Source organism: Trachypithecus francoisi, unplaced genomic scaffold, assembly GCF_009764315.1.
Source record: "Trachypithecus francoisi isolate TF-2019V2 unplaced genomic scaffold, Tfra_2.0 Lachesis_group9, whole genome shotgun sequence".
Classification (NCBI taxonomy): domain Eukaryota; kingdom Metazoa; phylum Chordata; class Mammalia; order Primates; family Cercopithecidae; genus Trachypithecus; species Trachypithecus francoisi.
In genome coordinates, this window is record NW_022681474.1 from 52130967 (window position 1) to 52151799 (window position 20833).

The 20833-nt window shown below is 40.5% G+C and overlaps 1 protein-coding gene across 13 annotated transcripts in view; it reads left to right on the top strand.

Annotated features, from left to right (window-relative positions):
• Positions 1-20833, top strand: part of SHLD2 (shieldin complex subunit 2) — an 82551-nt gene that overhangs the window by 39496 nt on the left and 22222 nt on the right. For 6 of the 13 annotated variants that reach the window (XM_033209044.1, XM_033209048.1, XM_033209047.1 and 3 more), the window contains exons 2-4: positions 1557-1715; positions 9446-10978; positions 16110-16217. In XM_033209044.1, the coding sequence (XP_033064935.1) occupies positions 1703-1715; positions 9446-10978; positions 16110-16217 (1654 nt within the window). In that variant the 5' untranslated portion in view covers positions 1557-1702. Of the gene's footprint in view, positions 1-1556; positions 1716-9445; positions 10979-14415; positions 14939-16109; positions 16218-20833 lie in introns of those variants that run through there. The other 7 variants (XM_033209042.1, XM_033209041.1, XM_033209043.1 and 4 more) reach the window with 5 other exon arrangements.

The window sequence follows — 20833 nt, forward strand, 5'->3', positions numbered from 1 at the left end:
TCCAGCATGGGACCACAGCAAGATCCTTTCTCAATAATAAAAAACAAATAAACCAATGTTACAATTAGAAGAAATAAATTCTGTGTTTTTTTTTTTTTTTGAGATGGAGTTTCACCCTTGTTGCCTGTGGGGTGCAACGGCATAGTCTTGGTTCACTGCAGCCTCCACCTCCTGGGGTTCAAGGTGATTCTTTTCCCTCAGCCTCCCAAGTAGCTGGGATTATAGGCGTGTGCCTCCACACCCAGCTAATTTTTGTATTTTTAGTAGAGATGGGGTTTTACCATGTTGGCCAGGCTGGTCTCGAACTCCTAACCTCAGGTGATTCATCTGCCTCGGCCTCCCAAAGTGTTGTGATTACAGGTGTGAGCCACCGCACCTGGCCAGTTCTGGTGTTCTGTTGCACAGTGGGGTGAGTACAGTTAAGAGTAAAATATTATTACAAAATAGCTGGAAGAGGGGCTTTTGAATGTTCTTCCACAAATGAGAAATGCAGGAAGTGATGGATACACTAACTGCTCTGACTGGATCATTATGTAACATGGACATGTATCAAAACATCGAACTGTGACCGGGCATGGCGGCTCACACCTGTAATCCCAGCACTTTGGGAGTCTGAGGTGGGTGGATCACCTGAGGTCAGGAGTTCAACACCAGCCTGGCCAACATGACAAAACTCCATCTCTACTAAAAATACAAAAATTAGCTGGGTGTGGTGGTGCATGCCTGTAATCCCAGCTACTTGGGAGGCTGAGGTGGGAGAATTGCTTGAACCCGGGAGAGGTTGTGGTGAGCTGAGATTGTGCCATTGCACTCCAGCCTGGGCAACAGAGCAAGACTCCATCTCAAAAAAAATAATAATAAAATGTACCCCATAAATATGTACAATTACAATATGTCAGTTTAAAACATGAATTTTTAAAAAAATTCTCTTGTACTTACCAGCTGAATAAAAAATAAATTTTTGGGCCGGGCGTGGTGGCATGTACTTTGGGAGGGCCGAGGTGGGCGGATCATGAGTTTAGGAGATCAAGACCATCCTGGCTAACATGGTGAAACCCCGCCTCTACTAAAAATACGAAAATTAGCCGGGTGTGGTGGCATGTGCTTCTAGTCCCAGCTACTTGAGAGGTTGAGGCAGGAGAATCGCTTGAACCCAGGAGGCGGAGGTTGCAGTGAGCCAAGATTATGCCATTGCCCTCCAGCCTGGGCGACAGAGTGAGACTCTGTCTCAATAAATAAATAAATAAATAAATAAATAAAAATAAATAAATTTTTAAAAGGAGAGAAGTCTTCTTAAAAACCAGTTATTTACCGCATCATTAAATTATAATGAACTTTCTCATGGGAATTCTTTGATAAGGAAGCTCCTTTACGCTGAAGTTTTATTCTTTTCATACCTCTTTAGATAAGTCAGTGTTTTGGGAGCATATGTCATATGACTCAATGGCAATGTTCTAACTTGGATTCTAGCTCCACATTGTGCAAAGGCAAAAAACCAGAGAGTCAGTGTGGTAGTTAAGAACTTATGTTCTGCTGTTTGATTTCCCGCATTCCAGTCCTCCCTCCACTGCCTGCAGTCTTCCTGACCTGGGGCAAGTTCCTTTTGTAAACTCTGTGTTCTAGGGGGATAGTGGTGGAAGAAGGATGGTGATTTGAGCCAGGCAGTAGCCGGTGGAGTTGGAGAAAAGTGGTCAAACCCTGAATGAACATTAAAGGTAGGACCAAAAGGATTTGATGAGAAATTGAAAGTAGAGCATGGGGAAAAAGAAAGATATCTGTGATGATGCCAAGGTTTTTGGCCTGGGAAAGTGGGATAGCGGAGTTGTTATTTGCTGAGTATGACTTTTCACCAAGGAATGTCAGGGCGTAAGTAGCAAAGGTTTTTTTTTTTAAAATTTTTCCTGACCGTGTTTGTTTTGTTTTTCATCTTTCGTTCCCACGAAAGATGGGTGGAGATGAAAGCAAGCACAGGGGTTGGCAGGATGGTTACTTGTTTTAAAGTTCAGTCTTTTTTATTTTTACTTTTTTTTTTTTGAGACAGTGTCTCTGTCATCCAGGCTGGAGTGCAGTGGCACAATCACGGCTCACTGTAGCCTTGACCTCCCGGGCTCAGGTGATCCTTTCACTTCAACCTCCTGAGTAGCTGAGACTATGGGCACATGCCACCCTACCCAGCAATTTTTTATTTTCTTATTTTTTTGTAGCAACGTGGTCTCACCATGTTGCCTAGGCTGGTCTCGAATTACTGAGCTGAAGCCTCCCATCTGCCTCAGCCTCCCAAAGTAAAGTACTGTAATTACAAGCTTGAGCCACTGTGCGAGGCCAAATTCTGGCCTTTTGATGTTGCATGGTGGGGGTGGGGAGGTGAAGTGTGATATTTTAGGAATATGAGGATTTCTACTTCGACCTTAGGCGTGACATTGGACAATGTCATCTGGGCTGAGACATTCTCTAGTAATGCTGGATCCAAAAAACTCTTACCCCATTGTCTCATAGCTTCATTATACAGACCTGGCAGCCATGATCCTCTTTTTTTCCCCCTTAGTTGCCAAACATGGGTTCTCTGTCTTACCTCATTTGAGTCTTTCCTCAGTCTTGAGAGTCTCAAATGCCTATCATAATTTTTAGACAAAATTCAACCTTATTTCAATTAGTATTTCATTGTTATTTAAATATTTTAACAGGAAAACTGAGCAATGTTTCCCTTTACCTGTTAGTCCTGTTATAGTATTTTAGATAAAATGTGTTAGAAGGCACATTCTTCATTAATAGAATATTTATTCATGAGTTTATGTGGTTCTTAACTAGGAATACCATATAGTCTATCTCCAACCCTTTGAGAAGGAAAAGAGATACTGACTAAACAGGACACCAGAAAAGCATGCCTAAACTAGGACTGTTCTGGACAAATAAGAAGGCATGTTCACCTTATTCTTTTTTTTTTTTTTGGTGATGGAGTCTCGCTCTGTCACCCAGGCTGGAGTACAGTGACACGATCTCGGCTCACTGCAAACTCCGCCTCCTGGGTTCATGTGATTCTTCTGCCTCAGCCTCCTGAGTAGCTGGGACTACAGGCGCCTGCCACCATGCCTGTCTAATTTTTTGTGTTTTTTTGTAGAGACAGGGTTTCACCATGTTAGCCAGGATGGTCTCGATCTCCTGACCTCATGATCTGCCTACCTCGACCTCCCAGCATTTAGTAATTCTTAAAAGAGTTCAGCATGACTATACACAGTACATGGGTTATTAGTACTGTGTTGTTAAGACAAATGAACTATGATAGCAAATTGAATTTGGTTCAATCAGGTCAAAGAATAAAAGGATGATTTTTTTTTTAAACCACCAGCAAAGAATAGTATAATGAACCCCATGCAGCTGTCACTTAACTTCAATAATTTCAAGTTTGAGTAAGTTGCAGAGTAGGGATTTGAACCCACATCTCTCTTGTTCCAAATCCTTTGCTTTTAATTACAATCCCATGTGACTTCTTTGTCATTTGATGCTATTGAGCAACTTTATGATTTCTTGGTGTTTTTGGTAAAATAGACATGAAAAGGCATTACTGCAGGGAGTTTTTTCCCTCCCTGGTAATAAGAGGGAAAAAGCACTCTCTTTTAATGATACATGTTTTGTAATAAGCATTTTTTTTAGTTGCAGTGTTCTGCAAAGACAAAACCTGCTGATACAGTTCATCCTGTTTTAGAAATCTTTGACCCATTCATCAGACTCTGACCACTCTAAAGATAAAGGATTATGGTTATATTGGTCTTTCTGACTGAAGTGGCCTTCTGCGGATTGAGAAATTGTATAATTATTAACTGTGGTAATGGATATGTACTTGCAAGTTTCCTCTGATATCTTAATGAGCTTTAACCCTCTGAGTACACCTAAAACATATCCTAGAATCATTGAAATTAATCAGTTGTCCATAACTTTTCTGTCTATATAATTTGGCTGTCATAAATATTTTGTTTTCCCCTGTCCTTACCAGTCTTCATCCTCCTACTCACATACTCACAACTCCTATGAATTGGAGTATTTAGTAGCAGTAGCCTTTGGTATAAACACTTTTAAAAAATTCACTATTTTTTGAATTAATAGGGCCACTTTCTAGTCAAGTTTTTTTTTTGAGGGGGTGTGGGGAAGGTAGAGTAACAGTTCCACACTTACAAGGGTATTTGTTTAGACCAAGCTTGTTCAACCCACAGCCCGCGGGGCTGCATGCGGTCCAGGATGGCTTTAAATGCAACCCAACATGAGTTTGTAAACTTTCTTAAAACATTATGAGTTTTTTTGAGATATTTTTGAGACAGAGTCTCGCTCTGTTGTCCAGGCTGGAGTGCAGTGGCCCGATCTTGGCTCACTGCAACCACTACCTCCTGGGTTCAAGCGATTCTTCTGCCTCAGCCTCTGGAGTAGCTGGGATTACAGGTGAGCGCCACCACTCCTAGCTAATTTTTGTATTTTTAGTAGAGATGGGGTTTTACCATGTTGACCAGGCTGGTTTCAAACTTCTGACCTCGAGTGATCTGCCTACCTCAGCCTACCAAAGTGCTGGAATTACAAGCGTGAACCACTGTGCCCAGCCTGCGACATTTTTTTTTTTTTTTTTTTTTTTTTAGCTCATTAGCTGTCATTACTGTTAACTGTATTTTATATGTGGCCCAAGACAATTCTTCTTCCACTGTGGCCCAGGGAAGCCAAAAGATTAGACACCCCTGATTTAGACAAATAAGTAAAGGTACACTGTACAACAGTTACATATAATAACCTTGTACCGCCAGGCACAGTGGCTCATGCCTCTAATCCCAGCACTTTGGGAGGCCGAGGTGGGCGGATCACCTGAGGTTGGGAGTTCGAGACCAGCCTGACTTACATGGAGAAACCCCGCCTCTACTAAAAATACAAAATTAGCTGGGCATGGTGGTGCATACCTATAATCTCAGCTACTTGGGAGGCTGAGGCAGGAGAATCGCTTGAACTCAGGAGGCAGAAGTTGTGGTGAGCTGAGATTGTGCCATTGCACTCCAGCCTGGGCAACAAGAGCGAGACTCCGTCTCAAAAAACAAAACAAAGCAAAACCTTGTGCTTTATGGAACTCGCATTCATCTCAGATATTTCTTGCTCTGGGAGATCCTGTGAACCCTCAGGACTGCTTCGTGTCACCCCTTTATGCTCTACTATCTTCCCCTGCCTAGAAGGCAAGTAGGGCTTTGAATCTTGCCTGTGATTCTACTGTGATCCTGTCAAATATAGTAATGCTAGAAATATAAGTCTGAAGTTTGGGAGAGAGATTGGCTCAGTATAGATTTGTAAAGCACAGTTGGATATATGGTAGTTATATGAATGGGATTGGATGAAATTCTCTAGAAGTGTGTGGAATGGAAAGAGGTGACCCAAGGAGGAAGAGAGAAAAATTGGAGAGGTAGAAGAACTGCTTAGGAAAGAGTAATGTTCTAGAAACTAAGGAGAGAGTTTTACAACTGCAATGGTGAAGCACTGTGAGTTCTTATTTGGCAATTTGGACTTCATTATTGTCTTATCAGAGATAGGAAATGAAAGTCAGGAGAAAATATTAAGTGAGGACACAGAAGCAGTAAATGTCATATATGCCTTTTAAACATTTTGAAGATTACCAATAATAGGGCCTGTCCCTTGGGTAAGGCAATTAGGGCAGCTTTCCTGGGCCCTATTTTGGGGTGGGGAATGACTCGGGGGCTTTATTATATGACTTTTTTTCTGAACATTAATAAAATTCAGTTCCAAAATTTTGTGATTAACTGTAATCCTAAGAGCCTACGAAAAATGCAAATAATGGGCAGTTCCACATTGGTTGAGTTGTCCCAGGCTTCTCTCTTCTAGAAATGCTGTCCCTTCCTTTTGATCCTATAGTAGCTCCTATCACTTTTTTGTTTGTTTCTTTTATTTTTTGAGACAGAGTTACCCAGGCTGGAGTGCAGTGGTGTGATCTCAGCTCACTGCAACTTCTACCTCCTGGGTTCAAGCGATTCTTGTGCCTCAGCCTCCTGAGTAGCTGGGATTACAGGCATGTGCCACCACACCTGGCTAATTTTTGTATTTTTAGTAGAGACAGAGTTTTACCATATTGCCTAAGCTGGTCTTGAACTCCTGACCTCAGGCGATCCACCTGCTTCAACCTCCCAAAGTCCTGAGGTTACAGGCATGAGCCAAGGCTCCTGGCCTCCTATCAGTTTTTATGATTGTCAGTTTGTTTTTCCTATCAGAAATTAAGCTCCTTAAAGCTCTCTATTATTGTTTTGAATTCCCAGGGCTTAGCATAATGCCCAGCATGTAGTGTTGTGTGTTTGTTATGTGAGTGATTGAAGGAATAATCCAATACGTATCTGTCTTAAGTACAAAAGAATTCCAATATGGTGGTCTCACAGAGTCAAAAAATCAGAATGTTTCAGGCAAGAGGGATTGATAAACAGTTTCTAATGGTAGTAAAAGTATAGAAAACTGAGCTTTGGATTTGGCTTTTAGAAGGTCATTGGTTTCCATAGTGAAAACTTCTATAGCAAAATGGTTGGAGAGAAGTGGTGGAAGATTAAAGGAGAAATGAGATGTAAGAAACAACAAACAAGTTTGTGGGGGTGTTTTGGTTTTATTTTTAAAAGTTTGTAGCTGAATGTGACAGTATGTGCTTGTAGTCCCAGCTATTTGGGATGCTGTGGCTGGATGATAGATAGCTTGAGCCCAGGAGCTTGAGGCTGCAGTGAGCCATGATTGCACCATTGCACTCCAGCGTGGGTGACAGAGCGAGACCCTGACTCAAAAAATATAAAATAAAATAATAAAATAAAATAAAATAAAAGATAGAATAAAATAAAAATAAAATAAAATGAAGCTAAAGGGAAGAAACCGTTGGAGAAGAAAGCCAAAGATCTGATGGAGGAGAGTTCATTATCATGGTAATGTTATGCATTTGATTTGCATATATCTATTCCCACCAACTTTTTTTTTTTTTTTTTTTTTTTTTTGAGGCAGAGTCTCACTCTGTCACCCAGGCTGGAGTGCTGGAGTACAGTGGCACGATCTTGGCTCACTGCAGCCTCCTGGGTTCAAGCGATTCTCCTGCCTCAGCCTCCCTAGTAGCTGAGACTACAGGCTCGTGTCATCACACCCTGGTAATTTTTGTATTTTCAGTAGAGATGAGGTTTCACATGTTAGCCAGGCTGGTCTTGAACTCCTGACCTCAGGTGATCCGCCCACTTCATCCTCCCAAAGTGCTGGGATTACAGGCATGAGCCACCATGCCTGGCCCCAACCAACATTTCAAGATAATATATTTCTCCTTCCACTTAGGTTTGATATATTAATGTATTTTGAACTTGAAGGCTTTTGCTGTGCTAAATTAGGGCCCCTAATGGTATATCTAATAATGACATGCAATAGAACAGCTAATATACCAGTTATTCCTTATGAAGGTTATTCTTTCTGTGAGGATTAAATTAGGTTGGAATATGTAGTTACAGCAATAATAGTGATTCTTAATATTTTTTTAAAGAGAGGGTCTCGTCAGGCACGGTGGCTCACGCCCATAATCCCAACACTTTGGGAGGCCAAGGCGGGTGGATCACTTGAGGTCAGGAGTTTGAGACCAGCCTGGCCAAAAATGGTGACACTCCCATCTCTACTAAAAAACTAAAATTAGCTGGGCATGGTGGTGGGCGGCTATAATCCCAGCTACTCGGTAGGCTGAAACAGGAAAATTGCTTGAACCTGGGAAGCAGGAGGTTGCAGTGAGCAGAGATCGCTTCATTGCACTCCAGACTGGGCAACAAGAACAAAACTCTGTCTCTAAATTAATTAATTAATTAAAGAGAAGGTCTCACTCTGTCACTCAGACTGAAGTGCTGTGATGTGATCATGGCTCACTGCAATATCCGACTCTCAGGCTCAAGTAATCCTCCCACCTCAACCTCCCTAGTAACTGGGACTATAGGCGTTTTACCACTATGTCCAGCTAATTTTAAGAAATTTTTTAGTTTTTAAATTTTTTTGTAGAGATGGGGGTCTTATTATGTTGGCCAAGCTGGCCTCGAACTCCTAGTCTCAAGCGATCCTCCCACCTCAGCCTCCCAAAGTGCTGGGATTACAGGTGTGAGTCACCATGGCTGGCCAAAAATGAGTAATTTTTTTTTTTTTTTTTTTTTTAGATGGAGTCTTGCTTTGTCACGCAGGCTGGAGTGCAGTGGCAAGATAAGATCTTGGCTCACTGCAACCTCCTCCTCCTGGGTTCAAGCGATTCTCTTGCCTCAGACTCCCGAGTAGCTGAGGCTATAGGCATGGGCCATCACACCTGGCCAATTTTTGTATTTTTAGTAGAGTTGGGGTTTCACCATCTTGGCCTGCCTGGTCTTGAACTTCTGACCTCAAGTGATCCACCCCCTCGGCCTCCCAAAGTGCTGTGATTACAGGCATGAACCACTGTGCTCTGCCCAAAAATGAGTAATTTAAAGGTGACTGTAATATAGTTAAACAAATGCCTCTTTTCCCATTCTTTACTAACTTGTTATTTAAATGGGGCAAGTTTTTACAACATAAGAAATAAACAGGCCAGGCGTGGTGGCTCACACCTCTAATCCTGGCACTTTGAGAGGCGGAGGAGGGCGGATCACTTGAGGTCAGGAGTTTGAGACCAGCCTGGACGACATGGTAAAACCCCGTATCTACTAAAAGTACAAAAAGTAGCCAGGCATGGTGGCGCAGACTGTAATCCCAGCTAATCAGGAGGCTGAAGCAGGAGAACTGGTTGAACCCAGGAGGCGGAGGTTGCAGTGAGCCTAGATGGTAACACTGAATTCCAGCCTGGGCAACAGAGCAAGACTCCATCTCAAATGAAATAAACATACTAAAAACCTATTTACCTGTTTGATGTGAGTGTACTTAGCTTTACTTCCCTTAAAGAGAGTCTTTTTTTTTTCTTTCCAAGATGGAGTCTTGCGCTGTTGCCCAGGCTAGAGTGCAGTGGCACAATCTCAGCTCACTGCAACTTCTGCCTCCTGGGTTCAAGCGATTCTTCTGCCTCAGCCTTCAAGTGGCTGGGACTATAGGCATGAGCCACCACGCCCAGCTAATTTTTTGTATTTTTAGTAGAGACAGGGTTTCATGCTGTTAGCCAGGATCGTCTCGATCTCCTGACCTTGTGATCCACCCACCTCGGCCTCCCAAAAAGCTGGGATTACAGGCATGAGCCACTGCACCCAGCCTAAAGAGAGTCTTTAAGTGAAGAATTTTTGTGAATATTTTGATTTCTCCTTCATAATTTCTTGTGTATTTATGAATTTTATATAATTAAATGGCATGTCAAAAAATCACCTATGTTAATTATGTTGTATTTTCTTTTGGTACATTATTAAGTTAATATCCATATGCAAAAATATGCTGACAATATATTAATTTTGTATTTTCATTTTATCAGAAATCATGAGTGGAGGATCTCAAGTCCACATTTTTTGGGGTGCTCCAGTTGCTCCGCTGAAAATGACAGTATCACAAGACACAGCTTCTTTAATGTCTGTTGCTGACCCTTGGAAAAAAATTCAGCTTTCATGCAGTCAACATTCTTTATATCTGAAGGATGAAAAACAGCACAACAATCTTGAAAACTGTGAAGTCCCAGTTTCTGTTGGTTCTCCAGATCTTCTTAGTGGTCATTTCTTAACAAACTGTATGAATAGACATGTTCACATGAAAGATGACTTTGTACATTCCGTTTCTGAAACACAGAATATAGAATCCCAGAAGATTCACTCCTCTAGACTGAGTGATGTAACTAGCTCTAATATGCAAATACGTGGATTTAAAAGCACAGTTCCGCATTTAACTGAAGAAGAAAAGTATCAAAAGCTTCTCAGTGAAAATAAAATTATAGATGAACAGCCTAAACATCAGTCAGATATATGTGGTCAGAACTTTAACACAAATTTGTGTCAGTTAAGCCATAAGTGTGCAGCTATGTTGGATTTGGTTTGTAGTACTGAACAAATTAATATAGGGCCTGAAGTGGTACAAAGAGAGTGTGTGCCGACAGAATATCATGAAATACAAAACCAGTGTTTGGGATTATTTTCCTCGAACGCAGTATATAAGCCAAAGTCTGAAGGAGCAGTTAGGAAGGTCTCAGACCTTAAAATATCAACTGATACTGAATTTCTCAGTATAATTACCTCCAGCCAGGTTGCTTTTTTAGCTCAAAAGAAAGATAAAGGGCAGAGTCCTATAAATAAAGGGAATGCAAACATGGAGACTGAACCAAAGGCAAGTTACGGGGAGATAAGAATACCTGAAGAGAATTTGATTCAGCTTAATGATTTTACAGATGCATATGAAAGTGGACAAACCCAAGCATATTCCCTTGAACTTTTTAGTCCTGTTTGTCCTAAAACAGAAAATAGCCACATTCACATAAACTCGGATAAAGGTCTTGAAGAAAATACAGGATCTCAAGAACTTTTCAGTTCTAAAGATGAACTGCCACCAAATGAGATACGTATTGAGTTGTGTAGCTCAGGAATACTGTGTTCCCAGGTAAATACCTTCCACAAAAGTGCTATTAAAAGAAGCTGCACCTCTGAAGATAGGGTGGGCCAGTCTGAAGCTCTGTCTAGAGTCCTTCAAGTAGCTAAGAAAATGAAGTTGATTTCTAATGCAGGAGATTCTGCTGTAGAAGTGGATCAGAGGAATGTGTCTGAATTTAAGGGTATTAAAAAAACGTCATTAATAAAAAACTGTAATTCTAAAAGCCAGAAGTATAATTGTTTAGTCATGGTGCTATCTCTATGCCATGTGAAGGAAATAAACATAAAATTCGGACCAAATTCTGGCTCTAAAGTGCCTTTAGCAACAGTTACAGTAATTGATCAATCAGAAACTAAGAAGAAAGTTTTTCTGTGGAGGACTGCAGCATTTTGGGCATTTACAGTGTTTCTTGGAGATATAATTTTACTTACAGGTGAGGTCATTATGGTATAGTGGTAGCTTATTTTATAAAGCTAAGTTTTGTTTTTGCTTTTCTCCCACTTAGTCTTTGAAGACTCTGTAGTCATTTGCCTCTTCTGAGCTCAGCATAATTGATCCCTTTATCGCATCTGCATTGTTCTCCTTTCCACTGTCCACTCTCCTGCCCATTGCCACTTCTGGGTCTCTGTTCTGTCCTTCTGAGCTCTGCCCCACTTACCCCTCCTTTAATAAGCATCCCCTAGTCAGGTGCAGTGGGTCACACTTGTAGTCCCAGCACTTTGGGAGGCTGAGGCAGGAAGATTGCTTGAGGCCAGGAATTTGAGACCAGCCTTGGCAACATAGTGAGACCCCGTCTCTACAAAAAATAAAATAAATTAAGTTGTGTGTGCCTGTAGTCCCAGCTACTCAGGAGGCTGACGTGGGAGGATTACTCAAGCCCAGGAGGTTGAGGCTGCAGTGAGCTTTAATTGGGCCACTGCACTCCAGCCCCAGCAACAGAGTTGGACCTTTCCACTTCTTTTTTTTTTTTAGATAGAGTCTCGCTCTGTCACCCAGGCTGGAGTGCAGTGGCACAATCTCGGCTCACTGCAAGCTCCGCCTCCCAGGTTCATGCCATTCTCCTGCCTCAGCCTCCCAAGTAGCTGGAACTACAAGTGCCCGCCACCACGCCTGGTTAATGTTTTGTGTTTTTTTAGTAGAGAGGGTATTTCACCGTGCTAGCCAGGATGGTTTCCATCTCCTGACCTTGTGATCCACCCGCCTCGGCCTCCCAAAGTCCTGGGATTACAGGCGTGAGTCACCGCACCCAGCCTCTGCTTCTTTACCTAATGTCTAATAATGCTGTGCGCATTATGTTCTTACTGAGGGAACAGTTATCCATTTCTATTGCTCTATTATTAAAATTATATTAATTACACTTGGAAATATGGAAAGGCGAAAACTGGTATTATACCAACTTCATATAACGACCAGTAGAGTTCTAGAGTGTTACCTTCCAGTTATTTTCTCTGTTCTTCTTAAAATGTGTGTGCATGTGAGTGCATGTCATGCATAGAAGCTCATATTTATTGGGAGCTTACTTTGTGAGACCCTGTTTTAGACTTTACGTGCATATCTCATTACAACAAGTATATGAGGAAGGTACTGATTTTTATTCCCATTTTTCAGTTGAGGAAGCTAAAGCCCAGAGAAGTAAAGTAACTTGCCCAATGTCATACATCTAGGAAGTGGCAAAGCTATGGTTTCTCCTAGACTCTAGAATTCATACTCTTACTGTATAGTTGTAACCATAAAGAACATTTTGTTTTTTTAATTTTTAATTTATTTTTAATTAATTTATTTTTAAGAGACAGAGTCTTGCTGTGTTGCCAAGTGCAGTGGCTACTCACGGGCACAATCCCATTACTGATCAGCATGAGAATTTTTAAATTGTTATTTTTAATTTTTTTTGGTTTGTTTGTTTAATAGGGACAGGGTCTCACTGCATTACCCAGGCTGATCTCCAACTCCTGGGCTCAATTGATCCTCCTGCCACAGCCTCCCAAAGTGCTAGGATTACAGGCGTGAGCTACTGTGCCCATGGTATTTTTAACATTCCCTTGTTTCCACCCTGGACCAGTTCACCCCTCCTTAGGGAACCTGTTGTCCTCCACTCCCAGGAGGTCACTATATTGATGGCAAGCTTAGTGCAGACACCTGATCGGCTACAACTCTGAACTCCTGGGCTCAAGTGAGCCTCCTGCCTCAGTCTCCCAAGTAGCCAGGACTACAGGTATGCATGCCACTGCACCCAGAGAGAATATTTAATTTCTTTTTGTTTATTTTTTGAGACAGACTCTTGCTCTGTCGCCCAGGCTGGAGCGCAGTGGCACAATCTTGGCTCACTGCAACCTCTGCCTCCTGGGTGCAGGTGATTCTCCTGCCTCAGCCTCCCGAGTAGCTGGGATTATAGGTGCACGCCACCACGCCTGGCTAATTTTTGTATCTTTAGTAGAGACGGGGTTTCACCATGTTGGCCAGGCTGGTTTCAAACTCCTGTCCTCAGGTGATTTGCCCACCTTGGCCTCCCAAAGTGCTAGGATTACAGGTGTGAGCCACCATGCCTGGCCAGAATATGTTTTCACTGAACATATCTAATATTGTGTTACATGTTCTTTGTTGATTCAAAATTGACACATGGTGTGTTAGAGCAGGAAGAAGTTGATTAAGCTTAATAAAATATCTAAAGAAAGAATGTGATACGGAGGAGGTATTTAGAAAAAGAAAACTTCAAAGCAATATTGATAGTCCTAGCAAATAGTTTACAGGAGGAATGAGAACCTTAGCTAGTGTATGTACCTTGATGTTCCTATAGGATTGTCAAGTACAATCTTTTATAAAGAGGTAAACACAAGATTGTAATGAACAGGCTTAGCATGGCCACATCCCACTGGCAGTATTAGCTATTATTATTTATATGTGATCATACTATTGGAGATTCAATTCACCTAACTCCCTGTTCTGATTCAGTGCTTGCTGAATACCTCTTTGCTTGTGATTTGGCTTTCTAGTTGTACAGCTGCCCACAGCATGAGAACAAGCTGAAATACTGTTTTTTTGGGCAATTAATCTCTCATTGTAAATGAAAAAAAAATTTTTTTTTCTTTGATTTGTTTCATTAATTGATTTAGTACAAGCTTATGTTGCAGAGCCGAAATCTAGTTTTGGAGTGTTAACAAAATTAAGTTTCCCAGACTGTAAAAGAGGCTGAACCCTGGACCATGGTCATTTTACTGAGGCAATTAGTGTTACCAGGGACCTCTTGGGGACCTTTTCCATTTTCCTAGATAGGTGTAAACTCAATCTGCAATCTCTGTGTTTTTTCCTAACATCTCTATAGTTGTTAACAACTAGGTACATTCTCTCTAGTGGCTTTAATGCAATTTACTTAACCATTTTCCTATTACAAGACATTTAAATGATTTCTGTGAACTTTTTTTTAAAAATCTGATTTTTTTTGTCTTTTTAAGAAAAAGATGATCTAGTTCACTGATTTCTGAATAAGTTTCTTTTGTGTGGAACAGATGGAAACGTTGTGGGAAAAGAAAAAATCTACACTTTTCTGTTGTCCTAATGAGGCAGTGAACTTACTTGGATAGCTTGGATAGTTCATACTACCTATTGAGATATACCCCCAAACAGAAAAAATTCTTTTTTTTTTTTTGAGATGAAGTCTTGGTCTGTCGCCCAGGCTGGAGTGCAGTGGCATGATCTCAGCTCAGTGCAACCTCTGCCTCCCAGGTTCAAGCGATTCTCCTACCTCAGCCTCCCGAGTAGGTGGGACTACAGGAGCCCGCCACCACGTCTGACTAATTTTTGTATTTTTAGTAGAGACAGGGTTTCACCATGTTGGCCGAGCTGGTCTCGAACTCCTGACCTTGTGATCCGCCCACCTCGGCCTCCCAAAGTTCTGGGATTACAGGTGTGAGCCACCACACCCGGCCCAAACTGAAAAATTTTAAGTAACAGATGTATTCCAGATCTTATTGAATACCAACACAGTAGACAGTTTGCTATTATACTTCTAGCAATAGAATGAAGAGATGCCAAAAATAAGGATTACCTAAGGGAGACTACTGACTAGAATTAGATGAAGACGGGACTTACCATTGGGAAACAACAGTGTTTAAAGGACAAACAGAATAAGAACTAGGAGCTGGGGCATGTCAGTGAGAGGGCAGGAAGGAGCCAGGAGGCCAGGGCAGGCTACCCATCCCCTCCATGCACTGCTAGTGATTACCATGTGACTAATCCAACATTGGCTTCAGAGTCCTAGCTTTCAGAACGCTCTCCTTGAAATTTCTCATCTGTTCCTTTTTTCTGAAGAATATGCATCCTGAATGTTGGATCATGAAAAGTCTTGAATGCTGTACTAGCTCTTCCTGGCTAGGCAGTGGGGAGCCACTGTTTTTCAGTAAGTCACCTGAGCTCATTAATGCTCTGCTGTATCACTCTTCTGAACTCATTAATGCTCTGATAAATGACTCATTAGCATTGTAAGAAATGAGTTGCAGGGGGGACAAGCACCTGTTGAGAGGGAAAGGAATGTGTGATGTAAAACAGTAGTAGTGGCAGGGCATGGGCACATTTAAGCAGCAGAGGGGTAGGTGGGGATTTTAGTTTACCTGATTAGCAGCATAGTGTCAACAAATGAGTTGGGCACTGTGAAAGGAAAAGCAGGTTTGGACATTGCTGAGTTTGGGGAGCCAATAGAATATCCAGGTGGGAATTTTCATTAGTCTGTTGTAGATAAAAGGTTCAGAAGCTGAGGAAAGGGTCTGGAATCTACATCTGTAAGTAATCACTTGGAATTTATACATCCTTGGTTTTCTTTCCCATTATCTCTAAATTATTTCGCTATTGTTAATATATGTTTATACCTCTGACACTATATACTGATTAGATCCTGCCTTAGAGATAGCTCCCTTCCCCTCTTTCTCTTTACAGCTCACAAGTTTTGCTCTACCTACAATTGTTTCTACCTGTTGATATGTTTAGTTCTACATGATTCTACTTTATCGGTCTTGGATATACAGCTCTCTCTTTCCAATTGGAAAATGTTCCCTACCTCCAAAGTCTTTCACTTTTAACTTCCATGGAAGATAATTATCATGGTATTTAGGGAAAAATAATCAAGTGTGTTAAGAATGCCTTATATTATATTCAGATATATTTATAGTAGAAGGGACCAGTCCATACCGAATATTATTACTCTCCTAGGCACTACTGCTTTGGAACCACTACTTTGCCTTCTGGTCCTAAGAAAATTATTTTTAATTTGTCAGAAATATACATGATAACATTTGCCTTATGTAAACAAAAACTGTTAAACTTTTTTTATATAGAGCAGTGGTCTTCTATACTGATATCGTTTGAATATAAAGAAACAATTTTGTTAATTTACCTAGATTGACATTTCAGATTTGCTGTTTTGTCATTTCATGCCTTTAGGCAGATTATTTAACCTATTTGATCTCTAGTTTCCTGGTATATGGGAGGCATGCATAATATTTTGCTGTGATTGGTAAGTTAACCATATTGTAAAGGAATTTATGGCAAAATCAGAATATTTTTTCTCTCTCTAGATGTTGTTATTCATGAGGACCAATGGGTTGGCGAGACAGTACTACAATCAACATTTAGCAGTCAGTTATTAAATCTTGGGAGTTATTCATCTATTCAACCTGAAGAATGTAAGACACATTTTAAATGAAATAATATATTAGTGTTTAAAGTATAAAACATACTAGGAAAGATTAGGGTTAAAATGGTTCTTTTACAAAATGTTTTCTAAACAGTTGGAGATTATTGGTTTCTTTTCATTAGTAAGAATGAAAATAGAATTTTAAGAAATGAACTTGTGCATTGTGAATCACATTTATTTTAAGAAGTATTGAGTCTCACGTTTTGTTTTCTTAGGCAGTCAGTATAGTGGTGGTTCTTCACCTTTTAGGGAGTCAAAGACCTCTTTGAGAATCTTTAGACCATTTCTCCAGAAAACTGGACTTCTGTAGATAGCCACAAAATTTTGCTTATAATTGTAAAGCATTCCATGGACCTCTGATGTTCTTCTGTGGAACTTCTGAGCCTCTGATTAAGAATCCTTGGGGTAATAAAAATGTATTGGTCTCATATTCAGACAGCTGTGGTTTAAATTCTTATTCTCCTACTTACCACTGCTAAGAAAAGCTATCTTCCTTCTTTAAACGTCTAGTTTTATCTTCTTTAAAAGAAGCTGTTTAATGAAGAAACTAGTAGCTATCTCCTTCTCTAGGTAATAAAATTTTTTAAAAAAGAAAGAAAACAAAGTAAGGGAAACAGTATAAAGTTGTGGTTATGATCACTGTACTCAGATAGACCAGGATTTGAATCCTGGCCCTCTTACGTCCAGTCTGTCTTTAGGCAAGTTATTTCACTTCACTATACCTCTGTCTCCTTGTCTCTGAAATGGAGATAAGAATACATACATACCTTATAGGGTTGTTATGAATATTAAGTGAGGAAATGAATATAAGATGTTGAACCTGCACATAATGTAGTAGTAACATAGTAATATTAGAGGGAGAAATAATAAGCTAGCAAAATATATTTGATAAAATTCTGAAATATCATACAAGAATATAGCTAGGGAAATATACTGATTATACAAGAAGATAACTGGAATAATAGGAAAGTTATAGGATGTACATGGAAGATAGAGCATGGAATTCCAACTTTTGAATTCTTAAAGAAAGAGCAAGTAGAAGGGAAGAGCAACAATTAGAATAACAAGAACTGTGTTTGGAATGGGCAAGGTTTCATTATATACTAGGGTGGCCCATCAGCAGAAATAAACTCTGACATATTTCATAGACAACTAAGACTTCTTCATCTATCCAATATATATTTGTTATGTGTTGACATTGTTTCAGGCACTGTGCTTACTGTACACTGGGGGTACAATGGTGCCTGTCCTCATGGAGCTTAGGTTCTCATGTGGAAGACAGACCAAAAAAAAGAATGAAACAGACATATAAGTAAAATATTTACAGGTGATAATGAGTGCTGTGCAGGAAACTAACAAAGGGCTAAGATACAGAATGCCATGGTTCTAGTTGAGAAGGGTTGATTATGGAGTAGAATCAGGGTTAGGAAGTTATTACAATAGCTGAAGTTGAGAGATGATGGGAGGCCAGTGGAGCTAAAGAGTTGAGATATATTTGTAAATAGAGTTAATAGGATTTTCTGATAACGTGGATCTGGGGATGAGGGAAGAGGGACAATCTACTGCTACTTGATTACAGGTTTAAGTAACTAGGTAGCCATTATGGGAAAGACTGAGAGGGAACTGGTTTATGGGAAAAGGGCTATGTTTCTTTTTTTTTTTTTTTTTTTTTTTTTTGAGACGGAGTCTCGCTCTGCCGCCCAGGCTGGAGTGCAGTGGCCGGATCTCAGCTCACTGCAAGCTCTGCCTCCTGGGTTTAGGGCATTCTCCTGCCTCAGCCTCCCAAGTAGCTGGGACTACAGGTGGCCGCCACGTCGCCCGGCTAGTTTTTTGTATTTTTTAGTAGAGACGGGGTTTCACCGGGTTAGCCAGGATGGTCTCGATCTCCTGACCTCATGATCCGCCCGTCTCGGCCTCCCAAAGTGCTGGGATTACAGGCTTGAGCCACCGCGCCCGGCCAAAGGGCTATGTTTCAAGGCATGTTAAGTTTTAGGTATCTTTGAGATATTCAAGTGGAGATGTTGTATAAGAACTGGAAACAAAGTTCAGTACTCAGAAGACAAGTTTAAAATTAAGAGGCAAATTTTAGAGTTATTAGCATACAGATAATATTTTTTTAAAAACTTTTAAATTTGAAATATTATCTGTGAAATTATAGAATCACAGGGTATTGCAAAAATAATACATAAAGTCCCATGAACTCTTCATCTAGCTTCTCCCAGTGGTGACATCTTATATAACTTTAGTACAATATCAACAACAGGAAATCAACATTTGTATTATACTGTTAACTAATAATATATTAGGATACTTTCCCTTTCAGTATCAATAAATATAGTATCAGCCTGGCACAGTGGCTTATGCCTGTAATCCCAGCACTCTGGGTGGCTGAGGCAGGTCCTGGAGCTCGACACTAGCCTGGACGATATGGTGAAACCTCATCTCTACTAAAAATACGGAAAAATTAGCCAGGTGTAGTGGTGCACACCTGTAGTTCCAGCTACTGGGGAGGCTTAAGTGGAAAAGAAAGTCAAGGCTGCAGTGAGCCATGATTGTACCACAGCACTTCAGCCTGGGTGACTGGAGTCAGACCTTGTCTCAAAAAATTTTTTTTCTTAAATAAATAAATATAGCATCAATACAGCATTATAATTATAATATGATTAATACTATAGCAATAAAATAGATACACTTAGTCCTAATGCCAGTGTCTTATTTAATAGAAAAGCACTCGAGGCATTGTCATTAAAACCAGGAAAAAAATAATGATGTCCACTATCTCTGCAACTATTCATTTTGTACTAGAATTATCAGCCAATGCACTTAGACAAGAAGAGGCATCTGGCCTGGCGTGACGGCTCACGCCTGTAATCCCAGCAGTTTGGGAGGCCAAGGTGGGCGGATCACTTGAGGCCAGGAGTTCGAGACCAGCCTGGCCAACATAGCAAAACCCTGTCTGTACTAAAAAAGATGAAAAATTAGCCAGGTGTGATGGTGCATGCCTGTGGTCCCAGCTACTCAGGAGGCTGAGGCATGAGAATTGCCTAAACCTGGGAGGCGGAGGTTGCAGTGAGCACCACTATATTGAACTGCAGCCTGAGCGACAGAGCAAGATTCTAAGAAAGAAATAAGAGGCATCTGAATGGATAAAGAAGAATGGAAATTATCTCTATTTACAAATGCCCTGATAACATACCTGAAAACTCCAGGGGATCAAAGTTAAAATAAATTTAAATAATAAGAGAATTCAGTGATATAACAGGATGCAAAATTAATGTTAAAAAATATCATTAGGCCGGGCACAGTGGCTCACGCCTGTAATCCTAGCACTTTGGAAGGCCGAGGTGGGTGGATCATGAAGTCAGGAGATCAAGACCATCCTGGCTACACAGGTGAAACCCTGTCTCTACTAAAAATATAAAAAATTAGCCGGGCATAGTGCCAGGTGCCTATAGTCCGAGCTACTCAGGAGGCTGAAGTAGGAGAATGGCGTGAACCCGGGAGGCGGAGCTTGCAGTGAGCCGGGACCACACCACTGCACTCCAGCCTGGGCGACAGAACAAGACTCCGTCTCAAAAAAAAAAAAAATTATTAGGCTGAGTGCAGTGGCTCACGTCTATAATTCCAGCACTTTGGGAGGTAAAAGTGGGTGGGCAACTTGAGCCCAGGAATTCAAGACCAGCCTAGGCTACAAAAAAAAGAAAAGAAAAGAAAAAGAAAAAAAAGCTGGGTATGGTGGCACGCACCTGTGGTCCCAGCTATTTGGGAGGCTGAGGTAAAAGGATTGCTTGAGGCCAGGCTGGGGGATGAGGTTGCAGTGAGCTGTGATTGCACCACTGTACTCCAGCCTGGGCAACAGAGCAAGGCCCTGTCTCAAAAAAATAATAATAATAGTAATTAGACTTAATATACACAAATAATAAACAGAGGGCATAATGATAGTGAAAAACTCATTGCTATAGTAATAAAGAAGATAGTTTAAAATACAAAAAAAAATACAGTTAACAAGAAATATGCAAAGCCTATATAAGGAAAAAATTTAAATACTCCAGAAAGAAATGAAGACATAAATAAATGGAAAGAAATTCCCTGTTCTTGGATAGGATGACTCATCATAATGATGCCAGTTTTTTGTAAGTTAATATGTAAATTCAGTGTAGTTCCAATGAAAATATCAACAAGCTATGCTGTGGCATATAAAAGTCGATACTAAAGCTCATATGGGAAAACAGACTCGCAAGAATAGCTAGGAAAAGACTGACAAAGGAAAACTACAGAGGAGGGGAACTAGCTTTACCAGATGTTAAAACATACTATAAAGCCTGTGTAATTAAAACAGTGAAGTACTGATGCATGAATAGACAAATAGACCAGTGGAATAGAGTAAGAAGATTGGAATTAGACCCAGCAATTTAATATATGACAAATATAGTATCTGAAATCAGTGAGATAAAGGCTAACTCCTTAATAAATGGTGCTGAGACAACTGGGTAGCCATTTGGAAAAAAGGGAAATTGGACACATATCTCACAACAAACAGTAATAAACACCATATGGATTAATAATCTAAATGTAAAAAATAAAATCATGCAACAATGAGAAGGA